We start from the raw sequence: 23137 nt of genomic DNA on the forward strand, positions 1-23137 counted from the left end.
AATAAATAAAAGAAAACCTACTGTCTTGTGAGTTTTGCAATGGCTGGGAGTGGTACATAGTAACAACTATAGTGCTAACAACAATAATAAAAATAATCGCTAATATTTATTGTGTACTTACTATGTGCCAAGCACTATGCCAAGATTATTACATATTTCATTTAATTCTCACTTTAAGCTTAGGTGAGGTACTATTCCCCAATTTTATAGAAAAGGGCAGAGAGATTAGGTAACTTACTTAAAATCAGAATTAATAAGTGCCAGTGCTAAAAATCAAATCCCAGTCAGCCTGACTTCAGAGTCCATGTTCTTAACCATTGCAAAACATTGCTGTGTCATTTTAATCTGTAGAATCAGTATGTAGCAGTATTGACATAATCATTAATGTGTTACTTTTTGTATATACCAAATATTTTCTAAAGAAGTAGTTCATTATCAGATATATCATTCTGGTTTTTTTTTTATTTTTTAACATTTATTTATTTGAGAGAGAGACAGACAGAGCATGAGCAGGGGAGGGGCAGAGAGAGAGAGGGAGACACAGAATCCAAAGCAGGCTCCAGCCTCTGAGCTGTCAGCACAGAGCCTGACGCAGGGCTTGAACTCACGAACTGCGAGATTATGACCTGAGCCGAAGTCGGATACTTAACCGACTGAGCCACCCAGGCAGCCCTAGATATATCATTCTTAGAATCATACACATTTTATAGCAGGAATGACTGTGGTATAAAGAGATTAAGCCATCAGCAGGGGGCAAGTAAACAGAACCAAGAAGTTTCTGATCCACAATTGCCTTCCTTTGCAAGGTTCATATAACAATCATACAGTGTTACATATATTTCACTTTGATTTTTCAGTGCAGCACGTTGAAGTTATAAGTGCTTATCTCAGAGAGTGATGGTATCTGAGCAAGACAGGACCTTGGCCTTTGTGTGGATTTCAGAACAATAGAGCCTCATTGGTACATGCTGGAAAACTTAATCCCGGGCATGTTGTAGGAATCACGGCAAAGCAGAAGAGGAAAAGCCAATCTGAAATGTTTTTCTTTTTCCAAGGAGGGCAGCTAAGGTGCCCAGATATCTTTGCCCTCTGGGGATGCAGGTGTGCAGTTTTTATTCTTTAATCATCACATAAATTAAAGCCTATTCCTTTGCATTTAAAAAATAATATAAAACGACACCCTGCATGTTTTATTGCCAGGCAAGAGCTTTGAACTTCTGTCTCATTGAAGTTTGATAAACTGCAAGGATCTTCCAGGGTTGGGTGGTGCACTTAACCACAGAGGGAACTTTGGACTGATAAGAGCTGCAGGTGAAGGAAACCACCGGGGAGTAGCGGTTAAAGAGAGCTCTTCGCTCTTGGCTTGTGAGAAATTCTCTGCACGGAGGAACTTTTCCCTGCCTTTCCTGGCTCTTCTTAAGCTGCTTCCCTTTACCCACAAATAAAAAGAGCACCAGGGCTTTCTGTTTCCACATTGTAAACTAGGAATAGGTGGGGTGAATATTTTGCAGTTCTTTATAAGAAATTTTGAAATTCGATGACAAATTCTGACTTCACACAAATGCTGATTGGCATGCACACACACGCACACACAGACACACACACATGTAAACCACATTTTTCAGATGATTTTGCTATCAACCGATGCACCTGCCTTTGTGCTGTATGTAAAATAAAGATCGTATTTACTCGAAAACGGATTACACAAAATGTTAATGATGAGGCAGTGTGGCGTATTGTTATTGTTATTTTATGTACTATTATTAAAATCTGTAAACATCAGATTTGTAGATGAATGTTAAACAGATATAGGCCTTTTTCTTCTTTCTTTCTTCTTTCATTCTTCCTTCCTTCTTCCCCTCCCTCCTTTCTTCCTCCCCCCCCCCCCCCCCCACCTTTTTTTGGTGCAAAGTAGTTTTCCAGAAAATCCCCTGCCCCAAACAGGACAAAAGTACTTTGATTCTAACTGCTCTGAAAATATTTCTCACTCAAAAGGCTTTCATATTGACATTTAGTCCCTGAAGCTAAGGAGGCGAAGCAGCAAGATTTTCAACTAAGTAAGAGCTCTTTCATTTTTACCGTCGAATCAAAACCAAAACCAAAATACCCCAATCCTGATTAGCCTTAGGTAGATCTAAGTTAAAAAAAAAAAAAAAAAGCCTATCTAGTCCAAGGAAGGGATCTTTTTGTAAGACTACGGTAAGTGGGTAGAAAAAGGGAAGGAGAATACAAAGGTGACAGTGTCACTGATTTTAATGTGAGTTTGGCCTTTTTCTTCCCAATTTAATGTATATATTAAGGTAGAAAACAATGCCAGATATCAGCATGTATTATCTCTTCACTCTCAGTTTTGGCCATTTCTTGGAGAAATCGTTTTCCGGTTGGATGACCTGTTGCCTAAGCACTGATTTTGTTTTCACTTCTTTTTTGGAGGTGGGGGGCGAGGGAATGTTTGCAGTGCTTGATGGTTGTTAGCTTTGGGAAGTGCTCATATTGACAAAATAAGTCACAGAATGTAAACATGTCATTCATCTGGACACTAGGCCCATGCAAACGTGGTGAAACCTTAGGTCACCATGGTCAAATGAAGACTCTCCTGAATACAGCTTTGGTAGGTAAACTTACTTGCTTTATAAGTTTCACTGGACTGCCAGGACTTCAGGAATGTGGGTTTTTTGTTTTGTTTTGTTCTTTTGAGTTTATTTATTTATTTTTTGAGAGAGAGAGAGAGAGAGAGAGAGAGAGAGCACTTTCACACACACAAGCAGAAAAGGGGCAGAGAGAGACGGAGAGAATCCCAAGCAGTATCCATACTGTCTGTGCAGAGCTCAACGTGGGGCTTAATCTCGTGAACCGTGAGATCATGATCTGAGCCAAAATCAAGAATCAGACACTTGACCGACCGAGCCACCCAGGTGCCCCTTAACTAGAGATTCTTAAACTTCAGGGTACATAAGAAACACCAAGGTACTTGTTAAAAATTACTGGGCTCCTTGAAAAGTACAGCATAGAGAATGTAGTCAATAATATTGCAGTAACGTTGTATGGTGACTACCCTCACTGTGGTGAGCATTGAGTATATGTAGAAATGTCAAATCACTATGTTGTACATCTGAAACAAACATAACATTGTATGTCAGCTATACTGCAATTAAAAAAAACCAAACTTAAAAAAAAATTACTGGGCTCCAAGTAGAAATTTAAGGTCACTTAGTCTGGTATGGTGTCAGATTACAAATCTGCATTTTAACAGGGTATCTGAGGTGATTTCAGATCACGAAGTTGATTCACCATATTTTGAGAAAGGGTTAAATTATGTTTTTTCCCATACCTTCTTTATCAAGAAGAAAAGAGATGTAGATTAAATAACTATCCAAAATTAGGCTATAAAAGACAGAGCCATGATTCCAACCCAGGTCTGTCTAATTCTAATACATAAGCCCATGATTAATTCACACATTTTCTAGTCACAACAAATGCAGAAAACGTGATTTCTGATAAATTGAGCCACACAGATTTCATGGTCCTAAGGTTAATAACTTATACCATGTGGCATGTGGGTGGCTTAGTTGGTTGAGCATCCAACTCTTGATTTCTGCTCAGGCTGTGATCTCAGCGTCGTGGGATTGAGCCCTCATCAGGTTCTGCATTGAATGTGCCCCTCTCCCCCACTCATGCTTTCTCTCTCTCTCTCAAAAATAAAAATAAAAGTAAACAACAACAACAACAAAGTAACTTTTAAAGCATTACTGAAGTTTTCATTAAATTTCCTTAAACTTTTTCAGGGAACTTTTTTATTATTAAAGAATTGAGTTTTCTTTGCAAGCAGATCATCCATGTTTTGGGCATGGCATCACTACTCCCTGGATTAAGTTTCTGAGACATGCAGAAGTGGAAGAGGGTGGAAAGAGGCAGAAAGAAAAGAATGGTGTTAAATGGTGCTCAAGCTCCTCACTGTCATTAATGTCACTCTCATCACTGAAAAGAATGAAGGGTTGATATTACTACTAATAGCCAAGGGGTGCTTGGGTGGCTCAGTCAGTTAGGCATCCGACTCTTGATTTCAGCTCAGGTCATGGTCTCGTGGTTGGTGGGTTTGAGCCCCACGTCAGACTGTACTGGCAGTGCAAAGAGAGCCTGCTTGGGATTCTCTTTCTGCCTCTCCCCATCTCTCTCTCTCTCTCTCTCAAAATAGATAAATAAACTTAAAAAAATTTTAAAAATACTAATAGCCAATCAGATGGCAATAGGTCACGTTCTACATTGTCTCCCATCCTACCCTGTGAGACCTTAGCTTAGTTAGGGCCAACAAATTTGGTTTGCCTATTCCAGTCTACTTTCTAGGGCAGAGCCAACATCTTGATGGACTTTTATGGCCTCCTAGTAGGACTAGGACGACTCATTTTCTATGTCTCTCACTTTCTCTTTTTATCTTCATTTTTCTTTCAGCCCAGCGACATGTCCTCACGTACATGGAAGATGCAGTGTGCCAACTGCTAGAGAACAAGGAAGATATTAGCCAGTACGGCATTGCCAGGTTCTTCACTGAATAGTAAGTACCTGAGTGCTTTGTCAATAGGGTGAGCCCAGAGAAGGCCCTTGGAAGCAGGCAAGGTACAGGAAGAATAGAGCAGGAAATTGTTGATTATGCAGTGGCAGTGAATGCTTGGTTTTGGCAGGTCGGCTGAGGGCTGCCCAAACATGTTTTGGAATATGCCTTTGGTGCAGCTAGTTTTGTCCAGTGGTTAAGTCTCATGAGTGGTCATGACTATCGTAGCTCAAGAACTAATTGATCAGTTAGATCTGTTTCTTTAGGTCCCTCTTATAATTTTTAACTTTCTCCATTATTCAGAATACTCCGTCTTGATTGCCTGTAGTCAGTGTTCCTTTAGCCTGTGTTTTTTTGTAGCTGGCCTTTCTCATGGAAACGCTTGGGATGGTTTCCCTCTGCAGTTTTCTTCCTACAGGATGCTGTGTCAATCAGCTAATGATTTAAGAGTATTTATAGAGGCAGAAGAGCTTTCATAGTTTATGTCTTTGAAAGGTTGTGTTTCTTTGTAAAGCATGCTTGGAGTGTGTAAAAGTCAAAATGATTACTGCTTTTTTAATATCACAGAACTGTTTTTAGGCTGAAAGAGAATCCATTTTAAATACCTTGGTCTTCATGAAAGGATGTGCTAAAGAAATAGAAATGTTATTTTTATTTCCAAAATGCCATCACATATTTGTCTAATCATTTGGATTCTCCTTCCCTTTTTTATGGTTTGCTGGGAGTCTTCTAAGGAAGAGTAGCCTCTAACAGGCTTCTATTTCAGAGGAATCATGAGCTCAAGTCCATCCTCCTTGAAAACAGATTTTTTTCCTTTCTGTGCTCCAGAGCCTCTTTGAAGATCAGACAGCTTTTCTCACAGCCTAACAGCCTGGTTTACTGTTAGGGGAATTCTTGACTCTCCCTAGCTCTTTTGCCAAGCTATAGGCCTTTCAAATAAAATCTAGATGTCTTATGGATTGGAATTTCAAGTCCCCAGGAAAAAGAGGCTCTGTAGGCACAGAGCTGGTCCCTTCTCCCAGTCCTCTAAAGGAGGATCAAGAAAGGAATTTTCCTTGTTCCCATGGTGTGGGCTGAAGCAAATGAGGTGGGCAGGGAATAAAGACTGAGATTGAATAGCTTTGCTTGCTCTTACAGAACTGACAAGCCTACGGGTCAAGTTTCTAGGCCATTTAATCTGTACCAGCACTCCTGAGACTTCTTGCCAAGTGAAATATGATTCTTCTGGGGGCAATGCTTCTTCCTGTTTTGTTTTGTTTTGTTTTTCCCCATTTTACTCTACCTTCCTCCTCACCCCCACCGTCTCCTGTATAAGTCTTTTTCCTGCCACGTTGGTTCCCTGAGGGCAGGCATCATGTCCTCCTCATCTTTGTGTTCCTAGTGCCTGGCATGATGTTTAGCACATAATAGACGGTAGGTGAATATTTGTTGAATACACAGCTGTATCTATATTTTAAGTTATTGCATACTATTTACTCTTATTCTTGATCATAATAAGTAATAAGGACTTTCTCTTGCTTTTTCTCTCTTTTTTGTTGATTCTTTTTGATAAAGCTCTCTATTCTGCCATATAAGAAGCTGTATACCGTACATGTAGCACTCCAAAAGTGAACCCAGCTGGTCTCTATAACTGATACTGAACTCTGTAGAGCAAATAGTAGAGCTTATAACTGTTTCAAAATGCTATCGAATGCTATTAACTATAGCTTTTATCCACCAGTACACTGTTGAAAAATATATTAAGATTTTCCATAGCACTGATAGAAATCTAGCTGCTAAGTAAGCTGTTTCTTGCCCTCAGGAAACTAAAACTTACAAGATGTGTGTGAGTGGCACACACCTGACACTTTTCAGAAATCATATTGGCCCAAGGCAAGTTATTTTGAGAAATGAACTAGCGTCAAAGCTCCAAACTCTTGGGGCACCTGGGTGGCTCAGTTGCTTAAGTGTCTGACTCTTGGTTTCGGCTCAGGTCATGATCTCACAGTTTGTGGGATCAAGCCCCACATTGGGCTCTGTGCTCATAGTATGGGAACTGCTTGGGAATCTCTCTCTCCTCCACTCTCTCTGCCCTTTGCCTCTCGTGCTCTGTCTCTCAAAATAAATAAATAAACTAAAAACAAAAACGAGCCAAAAAATCTTAAAACCAAAAAACAAACAAACAAAAAACTTGAAAGGTGCAGACATACGATGAAATTGAAGGTGGTATTTGGTAGACAAGGAGACCTGGGTGGTAAAAGCTCCTGATTTTCTTTGATTATGAATTTTATTTATCCAGTGAAAATCCTTCTTCCTTAGGCCTCGGTTTTGTACCAATTCGTAGCAGTATAATGTAGGGAAAAGAGCAGTGCCCTAGGAAGAAGAGTTCCTTATTCTTAACAGTCCTCACTCTATAATCTTGGGCAATTTCTGCAGTTTTCTGGGCTTCAGTTGCCACAGCTATGATATAGGTATAATAAAATCTGTTGTTCTAATAATAATAACAATGTAGCAATTATACACTATAATGAGCAGTTTTTAATGAAACTCGTATTGTGTCTCAGCCACTATAATTCTTTGAAGTAGGTACTATTATTATCACCTCTGTTTTATAGATAAGGAAACCAAGGCTCATAAAGGTTAAAATAGCTTCTTTAAATTCACAAGCTAGTAAGTGACAGAGTTGGGATCACAAACTCGTAAGTGACAGCGTTGGGAATCAAGTCTCGTCTGGAGTATTTCAAAGGCTACTATTCTCTACTGCCTCTAAGTCACTATACTGCCTAACATTGCTAGAGACCTACCCAGATCGTTTTTGGAGGTCTCTTCTAGCTATAGTTTCCAAATTCTTTGAAATTTCCTTTATGAACTATACTCCACAAAGGTTATCACATAACCTTGTCTGTTGACCTTAGCTCATTGCCATTTAAATGTTTAGTATTGGCCTTCTTAGGGGATACAATTGGAACTGGCTCTAAACAATAGGAAGCAGGATTTTTTAGAAAATACGTTAACAGTACACTTCCATCTCTCGGTTTCAAGTTCATACTTGGGATTTTCGTGCACTTAATGATGGATGATTTACCTATAAACAATGATAAAAGTACTCTTTCAAATTGTTTTTGGAATGCTTTTCTGTTGATTTTCTTCTGTGGGTCTGCTTGTCTTCTCACCTGCGCTGTCTGTCATTCCTCAGTTGGTGGTGTTTTCCAACAAATCCATGATTGTTCCAGCAAATCTGCGTAAGCTGCAAAACACAAGGAGCTAAGCTGTACTGTGTGTGTATGTCTGTAAGACTGTGAGCTCTTTAGATCATATTCCTCTGGACACTCTTGAAAGAAGGATACTAAATCCCAGAGGATTTTCTTTTATGTCGTATGCAACCTCTACCTCTGAATGTTGTCTTTCAACCAGTGGAAGGTAAAAGGAATTAATAGCAAGAGGTGCCACTCTAAGAATAGACCAAGTGTCAGCGTGGGGTCAGGACCTCTGAAGAAGTACATCCAAGAAAATGAGGCCAGAGTAGCTGTAACTTAGAAACCACAGCAGAGTGTGACCAGGTTCTTGTGGTAAAGATAAAATGAGAAATGTGGTTTTTCAAGACATTGGAAAATAATGATGAGAGAAAACCAGGCTGAAATCTGAGAATTCCTATCAGGATTGGGAACTATTCTTCACAGGCTAAATTGATAGTTACAACACTGTGGCATCAGGGAGCTTGACCTCCACATACTAATATAGAAAAGAATGATGCTCTGTGGTCTTGGTTGGTGGGCCCAGGAGGGCTCTTTCTTATGATCAAGTGTCTTGTTTTTGTTTCTTTTTCAATGATGGTTTTAGCTTCTTGGGGATGCTTTCATGATGACTGTTTTGGTTGCAAGTACACAGATTACCTTCATTGATAGAGGTTTATTTTAAGGCTATGTAAGAATATAAGACAGCATTCACCCATGAATTCATTCCATAATTATTTTTGAGTACTTACTATGCACCTATGTGTAGTAGGCAGTGGAGCTGTAGTAGTGAGCAAGATAAATAAGGTGATTCTTGTCATGGACCTAAGGGGTTAGTGAGGGAGATAGTCAATGAATAAGCAAACTGATGAGGACAATAGCAAAAGCTGATAGGTAATAAATACTTGCTGTGTGCTAGGCGCTGTTCGAAGCATTTCAAATGTATTATTTCATTTAATTCTCCCAATACTATGAGCTGGGGTTTTAATATTCTCTTCATTTTTTTACACATCAGGCAATGCAGGTGCACAAAAGTAACGTTCCCAAGGTTACACAGCTGATGGCCACATCAAGGCAAATAACACGGAAGTCACTAGGGTGATGTGATATACAGGATAGCCAGGAAGACCTCTTGGAAATGGCATTTGAGGGCTTCTCCCAGGGATGATTGGCTCATCACATTGAAGAGCCAATAAGTTATGTCTGTTCAGGTGACTCGCCTTCTTTTTGTCTACCTTTGTTATCTAAGCTTTCCAAAAAAATCATTTGATTGATTGTATTTCCTGCTACCCAGAATGGAATAACCGTAATAGGCAGTGATCCGGGAAAAGCCACGTTACAAGTAATTGGCTTCCCTATGCATCAATCATTTATCATAAGGGAAAGTAATAAAATAATTAGACATAAAAGTTACCTGTGTTGTCTAATATCTAATAGAAATATGAAGATTGAAATCTTAGTGTTTAGAAAAAGAGCATTAATAATTATATCTTGATATACATTAATCATCAGAATTCACTTGGCAATTTGCATACCTCTTTTTATATACTCTTGCAGTAAAAAGCACTGGCATCAAATCCTCCCTTCTTTATTGTTTTGATTAGAATAAATCCGTGAAATGTGAACACTAATTCACTCCTGGAGACAAAAAGGAAGTTCCAAGAGTGCATATTCCTAAATCACTTAAAATGTAACTCTAACGAAAACAACCCATGATTATAAAATATGTATTGTTTCTTCCTTTTTTAAACAGGTGCTCTAAGCCCTATGAAAGATGACCCACTTCTCTCCTAGGTAATCTAGAACAGTCAGAGTATAAGCTTGCAGTTCTAAAGTTGGCAGATTTTTTAAGATTATCCATCATCCAGGATTTAAGTAATGTTTTGGGTTCTTCTTGTGCCCATGGTAACAAAGGAGCAGTTTTGGAGCAACAAGAAACACATCAGAACAAATCAGGACTTCATGGATTTCCAGGTTCATAGCTTTGAATGAGGGATGGACTTGAGACTTCTCTGGGCCATTTCTGCTCCATGTTTTCCCTTCTTATTGTTGTTAAATTGAGCCAAATGTGCTGTGGTGAAGTAATGGTGACTAATCCTATTATAGGCTTCTTCAAAAGGGTATTGCTTCTCCCTGCAAACCACCCCCCCCCCATCTTTTTTCCATAGTTCAGTTCTTAGCTGGAGTTGACACACTATAACAGAAAATGACCCATTTCTCATTGTCAGCATCTGGATTCTCACAGACTGAGATAATTGCCAAGAATAGATTTTGCCTTGAGCTGGAGCAATCCTGTCCTCACTGTTATTGGCTCAGGCACTTCTGTTAAGATGTCATTTGTAAAACCTATAGAGGATTCTGGTTCTTTTCTATGTTACCAGGGGTATCCTATAGCAAAAGTACTCCAGAGAGACATAGTGGTGAGTAGAGAGTCACCAAAATCGATTTTGAAACTTAAAAATCCAGGTTCATCAAGGATATAAGCAGCTGCTTACTTGCTTAGAATCCATCACTCTCTTCAGTCCCTTCATGTTTTGATTACAGGAAAACCATCCAGCAGCACTTGACCTGGTAGCTGAGGAAGCCATTTCACAGCCCACTGGTCCCCTGACTCATTTAGAAGTCAGAGTCAAAGGTTGTGGAAGTAATAATTGGGCCCAGATTCTCCCTGTCAGGAGAGACCTTACTTCCCCACCTCTTCCCTTCTGCAAGTTAAGAGAAACTTAGCTGTTGTGAAACCATTCAGTAAGAGGAAATGAAGGAACTCCATCCTTGGCTGAAGTATTCTCAAGAACAAGTGATATTATTTCTGTTTTCATGGCAGCTGCTTTTATAGCTAGCTAGTATAAAATTTAGGTATAATTTTCTACCCAAAAATATTTCCCCTTAGAGAAATTACTTGACTTATTTTGATCTATAAGTAATACAAAGAATCTTTACTTGGTCCAATCCACGTGCTGATCTTTCTTCTTATTCCACCGCTCTGATAATTCCCTGAGTCCCTCTCTGGAAATCAGGTAGACACACACAAATCTGAATGAACAGATCAGTAGTGCTATTAGAAATGTGAAATAGCTCATCAGAAGTCAAGAAACTTTAGTTCATCAACAGCAGAACCATTTAAATTCAACAGCGTTTCTAATTTCTTCCATAATTTGCTTAGAACTCTAGAAGATCTGTGGTGCTGGCAGCACAGGCCTGGCACAAGAGCAGGAAAGAATGACACATTCTGGCACCTTTAGCCAGAAGGTCTTTAATGAACTGGGATGGGGGTGGAGGGGATGGAAGGGAAGGCGGAGGGACAGTGAGGATTTTGGCAGCCACACAAAGATTCTTCTTCCCTGAGAAAAGTGAAATGAAAGTCAAATGAAGCTTCTCTCTGTTACTATGATTTGCTAAGATGTTTGTCTGTCTCTTGCTTCCAGCCCCATGGCAGGTGCATCTTTACAGTCAGTGACTTCCCCACAAAACAAACGGTTTCTCAGGATCCCTCAACAGGGGTCATGTCCAACCAATTTCCTGCCGAAGGCCATAACTGTGATTCCTTCCTTCAACTATCAGATGCAGTCTGACCAGCACAGTGGAAACCATCTTACCAGAAAATGTCACTAGCATGTACATTTACGTTAGGGACACATTGACCTGAGTTCTGGCTGAGTTCTGGGGCTGCGACAGTCAGTAATGCTGTTTCTGGGGTGGCCAGAGAAGCAGCCTTGAGTTCATCCCTTTGTCATTAAATAACATCAACAGCAAATGTCTTTGTTAATGTCCTCGTGTTATATTTTCCAGGTCGAGATCATGCTAGGGATAGTAATACCTATCTCACAGGGTTGTTGTACAAATGAAGTAAAATGACATGTATAAAATGACTGGCTATCTAGAATTCATTCTTATTTTCAAATGGTCTTAGAATTGAAGATTTTGAGGACTTTTTAGTCTCTCTTGTCTTCTGTAATACCTCTTGCTTACTCTGCCTTTTGTGTGCTTTTTTGGAGATTAAAGACATTTGATGATTTTCTGCATCACCATTAGCCATTTAGTGTTAGCCACTTTACTCATCATTTGGTTCATTCAGAGAAAGGTCTAGGAAAGCTTTTCTGTCTTCCCTTTTCCCACCACTAAGCCATTTTCTCACTTCCTGGCTATACCCTCTTCTCTCTGGCTGCCAAGATGAAAAACTTCAAGGTGTAATAGGAGACCTGAGCTAGTCAAGTCTATCCAACTTGCATTGTTCCTACTCTAAGCTCTAGCGGTACAGGGATGTGCTCAGGGTAATGAAAAGCAGACGTTCTCTGCTGAGGTCATGGCTCCTCATGCTGGCAGCCTGCTGCAGGAAGCTGTTTATCTGTGCTTGCTGAGCCAAACTCCAGCCTCCCAACAGTTGGAATGTATTGAGAAACCACAGAGCCCAAAGAGACAACGTTACACAGGCAGTTCCAGGCAGGGAGAGTATATTTACACCATACAAGCCATACAAGCTACAGTTTACATGTGTGGGGATAATTGCTCATCTGCACACTCTCAAACTGCACCTTCTATGCAATATATATGCCCTCTCAAGGGGGTTTAACCAGGAGAATTGTACTGCTATATCCAAAATGCCCCAAATACCTACTATATAGTACTTGCCATAAGGAAAAAGAGGTATTATAGAAAATTTGATGTAAAAACCACCTTTTTAAGGTAGTGTTTTTTCTGAGTCAAATTTGATGCTTAGAATCTTGAACCATACAGACCCCGTCTCTAAAGCATCCCATAACATTGTTCCTTGCATGGTTTTTCCAACTACATGTTTTTCTTATCTCTTTACCAAAACATCAAGTATCTTTATAGTTTCAAATGTGACTGTAAGATATGGTCCCTTGCCTAGAAGGGGATGTAATCTGCTTAAGGAGATAATGCTTACTGATTAGCAAACAATTAGAGAGCCATTTCAAGACCTTATACAATGGCACTAAGTTGTGCTCCGAGGTCTGAGAATAAGGAGAAATAATGGGTACTAGAGAAGTTAAATGAGGCATCATAGAAGAGTGTGTCTTGACTTGTGTGATTGTTAATTTTATATGTCATCTTGATTAGGCTAGGGTTTGCCCAGACAGCTGGTAAAACATTATTTCTGAATAGTCCTGTGAGGGTGTTTTCAGAAGAGATTAGCGTTTGCATTGGTAGACTTTAAAGAAGATCCACTCGCATCAGTGTGGGTGGGCATCACCCTGTTCCTTGAGGACCTGATTAGAACAAAAAGGTAGAAGAAGAGTGAATTTTTTGTTTGGTTTTTTGTTTTTTGTTTTCGTTTGGCTTTAGCTGGGACATCCATTATCTCCCACCTTCGGACATCAGTGCCTTTGAATTTAGACTAGAACTTACATCATTGTCCCTCTGATTCTTGGGCCTTTGGACTCAGACTGGGACTTAACACCACTGACTCCCCTGGCTCTTAGGCTTACAGACTTGGATTGAATTACGCTACTGACTCACCTAGTTCCCCACATTGCTGATGGCAGATCATGGGCCTTCTCGGCTTCCATACTCACGTGAGCCAATTCCATAAAAACATAAGCTAACTCTCTTCTTGTATATACAGTTTACCCTTGACCAGCACAGGGTTAGGGATGTCAATCCCCAACACAGTCAAAAATCCATGTATAACTTTTGACTCCTTGAACAACTTTACTAATAGCCTACTGTTGACCAGAAGCCTAAACAGTTGATCACACAGTTGATTAACGTGTGTTTTGTATGTTATATTTACTATATTTTTACAATAAAGCTAGAGGAAAGAAAATGTTATTAAGAAAATCACAAAGAAGAGAAATTTCAGAGTACTGTACTATAAAAAATCTGTGTATAAGTTGACCAGCACAGTTCATATTTGTGTTGGCCAAGCATCAACTGTATGTATGTCTCTACTGCTGGTTCTGTTTTTCTGGAGAACACTGACTAATACAACCTGGAAAGGTGAATAGAATTTGGATAAGCAAACAAGAAAGAAATATTTTTTTTTTTTAATTTTTTTTTCAACGTTTTTTATTTATTTTTGGGACAGAGAGAGACAGAGCATGAACGGGGGAGGGGCAGAGAGAGAGGGAGACACAGAATCGGAAACAGGCTCCCGGCTCCGAGCCATCAGCCCAGAGCCTGACGCGGGGCTCGAACTCACGGACCGCGAGACCGTGACCTGGGCTGAAGTCGGACGCTCAACCGACTGCGCCACCCAGGCGCCCCCAAGAAAGAAATATTTTTATGTGACATGAAAGTGCTATAGCATAGTGGTTAACAGCACAGACTTTGCAGTCAGATCTATGTGCGAGGGCCTGCCACTTACTAGTATGTGAGCTTATGCAGGTTGCTTAGTCTCATCTATAAGAGAGAGAGACTCATATATAAAATAGAAAGTTCCATGTTGCATAATTATTGGAAGGATAATGAATATAAAGTGCTTGGTATTCTATCTGTGACGTACTAAGTGTTGAATGAATGGTAGCTACTGCCACTGTTGTTGTTTGTGGCATTCAACAAATGTTTATCGAATGCCTTTGTGTTAGTCAGTATTCTAGACACTGGGGGATACAGCAATGAAAAACAGATAAAAAAAAATCCCAGCTTTCATGGAGCTTCCCTTCTGACATTAGCTTTCATTCTGAAACTGTATTTTACCTTTTTTCCTCTTGTAATAATTTTAGACTTATAAAAAAGTTGTAAAAATAACATAGAGTTACCATATCCCTTTCACCCAACTTCCAGTAATGTTAACATCTTCTCTAACTATAGTATAATTTTGAAAATCAGTTCATTGAAAACTATTAACTATCTATGGACATTATTAGAATTTGCACCTTGATTTTTGAAGGGTAATTTTTTCTGGTATAAGTTCTAGGTTGGCAGTTATATTAGTACTTTGAAGACACTATTCCATTATCTTCTAATTTCCACTGTTTCTGTTGAGAAGTATCAGTCATTCTTACACCTTTGAAAAATAATCTGTTCTTTGGCTACTCCTTGGATATTTCTCCTTGGTCTTGGTTTTTGATAGTTTTACTATAATGTGCCTAGGTTTGCTTTTCTTTATATTTAAACCACCTAGGGTTCTTAGTGCTCCTCAAACCTGTAATTTGATGTCTTTTATCAGTTTTTGAAAGTTCTCAATTTTTAGCTTTTCAGATTTGCTTCTGTTCCACTATCTTTACTCCTTCTGGGATTCCAATTATACAATCCAATTATATAAACATTAGACCTCTTATGTACTTCTCTGCATTTTTCATCATTTTGTCTTATATGGTTCCTTATGGATACTTTTTTCTGACCTATTTCCCAGTTCATTAATTCCCTTTTCATTTATGTGTAATTTGCTGTTAAACCCATGTACTGAGTTATTAATTCCAATTCATGTTTTATTTTTGTTTGTTTTTTTAAATATCTTACTGTAATACTTTTAATTAGTCTGTTTTAAATACAAAAGAGGGGGAAAGTTGCAAGCTGGGGGAAACTGTGAATGTTGAAAGTGACTTGGAAAAACCTTAGGATTTGTTTATTAGTGTTTCTCATACTTCTCTTAGTCTTGCTTCCCATAGTACATCTTCGTTTTTCTTTTTTATTCCCAGTAGTGAAGATTTTATTATTTATTAATTTTTTTTAATGTTTATTTAATTGAGAGAGAGAGAGAAAGAGAAGGGGAGGGGGAGGGAGAGGGAGACATGGAATCTGAAGCAGGCTCTAGACTCTGAGCTGTCAGCACAGAGCCAGATGGGGGCTAGAATTCATAAACCGTGAGATCATGACCTGAGCTGAAGTCAGACGCTTAACTGACTGAGCCACCTCAGGCACCTCAAAGATTTTAATTTACTTTACTTTCTGTAGTTTATTATGAAAACCTTATATAGTTTAAAACTACTATTTTAGTTTGTTTATTAGAGGCTTTTTTTTTTTAAGAGGAGTTTTAGGATCACAGCAAAATTGAGAGGAAGGTAGAGATTTCCTATGTATCCCTGCCCCCAAAATGCAAAGGCAACATTTATTTTTATTTTTATTATCATTACCAACATCTCCTACCAGAATGGCATATTTGTTACAATTGATGAACCTACATTGACAAAGCACAGTCACCTAAAGTTCATAGTGTACCTTAGTGTTCTCACTCTTGGTATTGTACATTCTATGGGTTTGGACAGATGTCTAATGACATATGGCCATCATTATGGTATCATACAGAGTATTTTCACTGCTCTAAAAATTCTCTGTGTTCTTCCTGTTTATCCCGTCTTCCCACCCAATTCCCAGTAACCATTGATCTTTTTACTGTCCTCATAGTTTTGCCTTTTCCAGATATTGTATACTTGAAATCATACAGTTTATAACCTTTCCTATTTATTTATTTATTTATTTATTTACTTATTTATTTATTTTTAAACTTTTATTTATGCAAGTAATCTCTACACTCAGCGTGGGGCTTGAACTCACAACCCTGAGATCAAGAGTTGCATGTTCTTCTGACTGAGCCAGCCAGGTGCCCAATTATTGTATTTTTTAGTTCAAGAATTACCATTCAGTTTTTTTATGGTTCTTTACAAATTTTTAGCCTTCATTTTCTTGAACATGGTAAAGCAAGCTTATTTAAAAGTCCATAATTCAAAATCTGGATTCCTTATGGGTCTGTGTCTATTACCTATTCTGTCTCTTGAGTTTTTACTCCATTGTCTTAAATTGTAGCATACTGTTTTCCTTCAGTTGAGTGTTGTACTTTGTATATGAAAAATTCTAGAGATAATGTAAAGCCTAGAATGCTATTATCTTTCTTCAGAGAGGATTTATATTTGCTTCTGACAGATGGTTTGAACACTAGCAATCCTGGATTACCTCAATCCAGTCAAGGGGTTGGAATAATTTGAAGCTAGGCTTAAGTATCAGGGAGGGCTGATCTATTTTTAAAATTTGTTTTTTAACGTTTATTTATTTTTGAGACAGAGCATGAACGGGGGAGGGTCAGAGAGAGAGGGAAACACAGAATCTGAAACAGGCTCCAGGCTCTGAGCGGTCAGCACAGAGCCCGACGCGGGGCTCGAACTCACGGAACGCGAGATCATGACCTGAGCCAAAGTCGGCCGCTTAACCGACTGAGCCACCCAGGCGCCCCATGGGCTGATCTATTTTTAGATATAGCCTTTCAGGGTGCCAACCAGATCCTTAGGGATACACCACAGTCCCTCTACCCAGTCTGGCTGGGTTCTGAGCTCCAGGTTTTTGACTGCCAAGCCTCAAGAGTCATTTGAAAATTCAGGAACTTAACATTAATTAAAAACTATTACCTGTTCAGTCTATCATCTTCCTCTTTCAGGACCAGCAGAAGCCCGTGAAACTACTAGTGGGTGTCATGATATCTTATTTTTGAAGGGGTGGTGAGTATAAATGATACTATGAGGTTCTGGGCTAACTTTAATGTGATATGAAAATATTTGAGGTTTCTGGGGCACCTGGGTGGCTTAGTCAGTTTAGCATCCAACTTCAGCTCAAGTCATGATCTCACAGTTCATGAGTTTGAGTCCCACGTTGGGTTCTCTGCTATCAGTGCAGAGCCTGCTTTGGATCCTCTGCCTCCCTCTGTCTCTGTCCCTCCCCTACTCAGGCTTTCTCTCTCTCTCTCAAAAATAAATAAAAATATTTTTAAAATGTTTGAGGTCTGTATTACTGACAAAATCACACATGCTGCTAATTCTACTATGTGTGTGTATAAATACACACACACACATATATATACACATATATACATATATACACATATGTGTGTGTGTGTGTGTGTGTGTGTGTGTGTGTGTGTATATATATATATATATATATATATATATATATATAAAGGAAATACTAAATTCCAGTTAATGGTTTATAAAAATAAAGATGCAATCTTTTTCTATCCAAGTTTGTGCATTCCTTTAATTCAATCCATGGACTCTTCTGTTTAGAATTCCTGTTTATGGGGAGAAGTGGCACCAAATGCTAGGCTAACTTCTCTGGGTTTTATTCTCCTCTCATAACTTGGCCTTGTCATTCTTCATTTGCCTTGGTGGCTGTCTCATACTTCAAACAGATGCTTTTAATAATTCATCTAGTTTTCCTCAGCCAGAAATGTTGGTCTAAATTACCTAGTCTACCTTTATTGTAAAAGGAAGTATTTTCGGACTTTTGTTCTAGCAGAATGTAATTATATTAGCAGAAGTAGAAAATATACACAGAAAGAGGTCGTAAAGGAGTCTAAATTGACTTGTGGAGGACTAGTCCGTGTTGAAAAGCAACAAACAAGGAAATATATAATTAGGATAGGGCCGGTTTACGGGAGGCTCAATTATGTTGAAATAAGAAGAAAGACAAACGACAGCACCTTGTAAAGGCTGAGAACTAACACTATGTCACTTCTAAGGCTAAGTCACAAAAGGCCATGTAGATTGTGCCTTGGTCTCTGGGAACTCACTTTTCAGACATTCCCTCTCGGGAGTTGCCAAAGATTCTACTGACCAGTTGCCAAACTTTAAGAAGCCCAGCTATAAGTTTGGTCTTCGAGTCTATGTGTCTGACATGTGAGGAAGAAGCTTCTACATAATTTTCTCCCTAAAAAATAAATGGCTGATTCAAGTCTTCCCAATTCAGGTCCAGACATATAGTAGAGACAAGCTATCTCTACTGTACTCTGTATATTTTCTGACCTACCAAATCCATGAGTATAATAAAACTGTTATTTTTTTTTTGTGCCACTAAGTTTACTATGGCTTGTTGTGCAGCAATAGATGATTGGAACAAAATTTGTTATTGGGAGTGAGGTGCTACAGTTACAAAAACCTCAAATATATGTCATTGGCTTTGAGACCAGACAATAGGCAGAAACCAGAAGGACCTTGAGGAGACTGACAGTGGAAGTCTGATGGGCCTCAAGTAGACATCTTTAAGAAGATAAAACTGAGAGAATGAATACATACAAATATCAATGTACTTGCTTCAGTCAGAGTCCTGGCAGTTAACAGATAATACATTTAAGAAGGGTAGCTGGCAGTGGGGTGGGGGGGCGCTGGGTGGCTCAGTAGGTTAAGCGTCCATCATGATCGCACAGTTCGTTATCAAGCCCCACATCGGGCTCTGTGCTGACAGTTCAGAGCCTGGAGCCTGCTTTGGATTCTATGTCTCCCTCTCTCTCTGCCCCTACCCCTCCTCGCTCTCTCTCTCTCTCTCTCTCTCTCTCAAAAGTGAAGATTAAAACATTAAAAAAAAAAAAAAAGAAAGGAAGAAAAGAAGGGTATCTGGGGAAAGTTTTAAAAAGAGAATATTTACAAAGGTGCGGAAAGGATTAAGGGAAAGTGGATTACCCCAGAGCTAGCAACAGTTAAGATCTGTTATTACCCCAAGCCTGAAGAGACAAGTGGAGGGAGTGGTTTCTTGAATCTAGAAAGAGTAGGAACCATCTAACATGAGCTGTGACCTTCAGTAGAGGAACAGAGCCAACCCCAACCCACAGCTGACTGGCAGGAAGAGAATACAATACCCCAAGCTCATTCTGTCTCCTCCCACCCTTCAGTCTCTTGCCAATACCTCCCTCTGGCTTTAACCCAAATGAGAAGCTACAGCAAGGGAGTCTATGGACTAAAACCTATACAGATCAGGGGCGTCTGGGTCACTGAATTGGTTAGGCGGCTGACTTTTGATTTCACCTCAGGTCATGATCTCAGGGCTTGTGGGTTCTAGCCCTGTGTTGGGCTCTGTGCTGACAGAGCAGAGCCTGCTTGGGATTCACTCTCTCCCTCTCTCTCTCTCTCTCTGCCCCCCTCTCCCCCAAGATCAAGAATTGCATGCTCTTCTGACTGAGCCAGCCAGGTGCCCAGTGGACTGCCTATCTTTTTCTAGCTACCTACAGTAAAATGTGAGAGAGATGAACTAAAGAATAAACTATTTTGTTTTCAAGTAGAATTTAGAGGAAATAGAGCTCAGGACAATCTTTCAAACCAGCAAAAACTATTCAAAAGTAAGAAACTGCCTTAAGACACAGATCAAATCCAGAGTGGTAGCATAGAAATGCGGTCTAAGGGTAAAGATGAACCCTTTGTTAAAACCTTAGCAAGGGTTCTAGCTGGAGCCTCATAGACTCTTTCAGATGGCCAATAGGCCTAAGGATCTAAAGGGTGTTGTCCCACAGCAGCCTGATAGGGCGCCCAAATAGGGAAGAGCCAGTCTCAACGAGATTCGTGGACAAAGCTTTTGTCTAATGGAGTAAACCCCAATAAAGTTAATAGAAAAATCATCACCATCGTTTTTAAGAGAATTGTATTTATGGAAACCTCACTAGCTTGGACTAAAGAAGATATAAATAATACAAAATAAAAAGTGGCCTTTGGACCCCCAGACTTCTACAGGCAGGAAGCAAGCTGAGAAAGCTATTCAGCTACAAACAGAGACTATGATTTGTGGAAATAAAAGTATGTTTCAGAAGATGAAACCGAAAGCCCAGAGTACACAATCAAAAGCCATGGAAAGTGTTTACCAGGGAGAAGTACTAGGCTTAAATCAAGGAAATAAGACATGTGGGTGGATGGATTTCAGAATTGCAACGAATCAACGATTACTATATTGCCTCCCATTCTCCCCCTTTTTGGATGGAAGTTTATTGTGGTTATCCTATCCCTTTATTACCATTTACATACTGGGCATGTGAGAGCATGCCTGTCTCTTTAGTTTATAGGTGTTCAGAATGAGGAATTATACAAGGAGCTGTACCCAAGAAATTGTACTTGAGGAACTTCCTCTATACTTGGACTTGATTTATATGTCAAGGTCCTAGAATTTGGGTTGATGCTAAAATGGAATTAGACTTTTGGGGTCTCAGTGTGTAGGGGGTATTCTGCATCTGGGAAGAATATAAATTGTTGTGACCAGAGGGCAACTGTGGCTGATTATATTTTCCAAAGATAGCTGCACCAGTATCTCTTGTCCCATGTGATCTACAAAGTGATCTTGCCATGCCCCCGATAAAATACGGAGTCTGAGTTTTTACAGAGACGTGCCTTCATGTGCACCCATATTCATTCTTTGTGCTAGGCTTACAAGGATCCTTTTAATCTGGGAACGTCATGCCTTTCTATTCTGAGAAGTTTTCTTCAATAGTTTTTCCTCCCTCCATTTTCTCTGTTCTTTCAAACATCCTGTCTACTTAAATATACACACATACATATGTAATTTTATATAAATGGTATCATACTACACATGTTGTTCTGTTTAACTTTTATTTTTCAGATTACATAGGCTGGTTATCCTTTAAGATTTATCAAATATGACATTGAATATTTATCAATTAATATGGCATTTTAACATACCCAATCATTATACTGACATATATAAAATCTTTAAGCTATTTCTCACACCCTTTTTTTTTAATATGAAATTTATTGTCAAATTGGTTTCCATACAACACTCAGTGCTTATCCCTCCTCAATGCCCATCACCCATTTTCCCCTCCCTCCCACCCCCCATCAACCCTCAGTTTATTCTCAGTTTTTAAAAGCCTCTTATGGTTTGGCTCCCTCCCTCTCTAACCTTTTTTTTTTCCCCTCCCCTCCCCCATGGTCTTCTGTTAAGTTTCTCAGGATCCACATAAGAGTGAAAACATATGGTATCTGTCTTTCTCTGTATGACTTATTTCACTTAGCATAACACTCTCCAGTTCCTTCCACGTTGCTACAGAAGGCCATATTTCATTCTTTCTCATTGCCACGTAGTATTCCATTGTATATATAAACCACAATTTCTTTATCCATTCATCAGTTGGTGGACATTTAGGCTCTTTCCATAATTTGGCTGTTGTTGAAAGTGCTGGTATAAACATTAAGGTACAATTGCCCCTATGCATCAGCACTCCTGTATCCCTTGGGTAAATTCCTAGCAGTGCTATTGCTGGGTCATAGGGTAGATCTATTTTTAATTTTTTGAGGAAACTCCACACTGTTTTCCAGAGCGGCTGCACCAGTTTGCATTCCCACCAACAGTGCAAGAGGGTTCCCATTTCTCCACATCCTCGCCAGCATCTATAGTCTCCTGATTTGTTCATTTTAGCCACTCTGACTAGTGTTCTCACACCCTTAAGTGGCTCACACACCAAATAAAAACTTTTTATTTATTTATTTATTTATTTATTTATTTATTTATTTATTTATTTAATATTCCTTTTTGAGAGAGAGAGTGTGTGTGCATGCATGAGCAGGGGAGGGGCAGAAGAAGAGGGAGAGAGAGAAAATCTGAAGCAGTCTCCATGCCCAGTACAGAGATGATTCGGGGCTCAATCTTTTTTTTTTTTTTTTTAATTTTTCAATGTTTATTCTTGAGCAAGAGGGAGAGACAGAGCATGAGCAGGGGAGGGGTAGAGAGAGAGGGAGACACAGAATCTGAAGCAGGCTCCAGGCTCTGAGCTGTCAGCACAGAGCCTGACGTGGGGCCCAAACCGATGAACCGTGAAATCATGACCTGAGCTAAAGTCGGACACCCCACCGACTGAGCCACCCAGGTGCTCCTGGGGCTCAATCTTAAGACTGTGAGATCATGACCTGAGCTGAAATCAGGAGTCCAACACTCAACCAACTGAGGCACCCAGGCACTCTGCAAGTAAAAACTTTTTAGACTGTGTGTCCCAATTTGAACTTCTGAAAATATGTTTGCCATGTGCTAAGGAATGAATTGGGGAATGAGCATGATATTGGTGCTCTGCATTGCTCACCCTTCCTTTCCTACATGATGACCCCATCTTAAATGAAGGAGTCTACATACTGGAGAGTAGTTTAGAATTGCAGTATTTTATGGAAACAATTATCTCTAATGACTTTTGTAAAAATAATATGTTTCTTTTGGAGTCTGAAGCCGAGTAGCGATGCAAGATTTTTTTCTTGGGAATCCAGACCTTCTCTTTAATCAGCAAAACCCTTTAATTTGCTAAAGATCAGTTTAGTGCCCCGTTGACCACTCAGTGGAACACGCAAGTGTTAGAGAGAGATCCCTTGTGTTTTTTCTTTAGTTGTAAATTCCACCCAACTAGCCCATTAATTGCAGTGGATGGGAACTGGAGAGCTGTTCATTTGGCAGTTAGCAAAGGGTGGTAAAAGAAAGAAAAATATCTCTGATATTTTTGCTTAGGAATTTGAGAATTCAGAATTTAGGCATAGATAGCTAGATTAGTGTGTTTAAATACCTTGAATCACTTTAAATCATTCCTTGTTTTGTAACATACTAACAAGATCTTAGAGGTACCTAAAACAGTGGTCGGGAAATTGCGTTGTGGATTTAGGATCCTCCAAAAGCAACATCTGCTAATGGGCCGAGTGTGTAGGTGATAGATGAGCAAACATGGATTAGCTAATGG

At 39.4% G+C, this 23137-nt stretch overlaps 1 protein-coding gene across 3 annotated transcripts in view; it reads left to right on the forward strand.

Annotated features, from left to right (window-relative positions):
* Window positions 1–23137, forward strand: part of CD1H11orf49 (chromosome D1 C11orf49 homolog) — a 198466-nt gene that overhangs the window by 44793 nt on the left and 130536 nt on the right. For all 3 annotated transcript variants that reach the window (XM_042903913.1, XM_042903912.1, XM_042903915.1), the window contains exon 2: window positions 4450–4552. In XM_042903913.1, coding sequence (XP_042759847.1) covers window positions 4450–4552 — 103 coding nt within the window. The remainder of the gene's footprint in view (window positions 1–4449; window positions 4553–23137) is intronic.

Source organism: Panthera leo, chromosome D1 (assembly GCF_018350215.1).
Source record: "Panthera leo isolate Ple1 chromosome D1, P.leo_Ple1_pat1.1, whole genome shotgun sequence".
Taxonomy (NCBI): Eukaryota; Metazoa; Chordata; class Mammalia; order Carnivora; family Felidae; genus Panthera; species Panthera leo.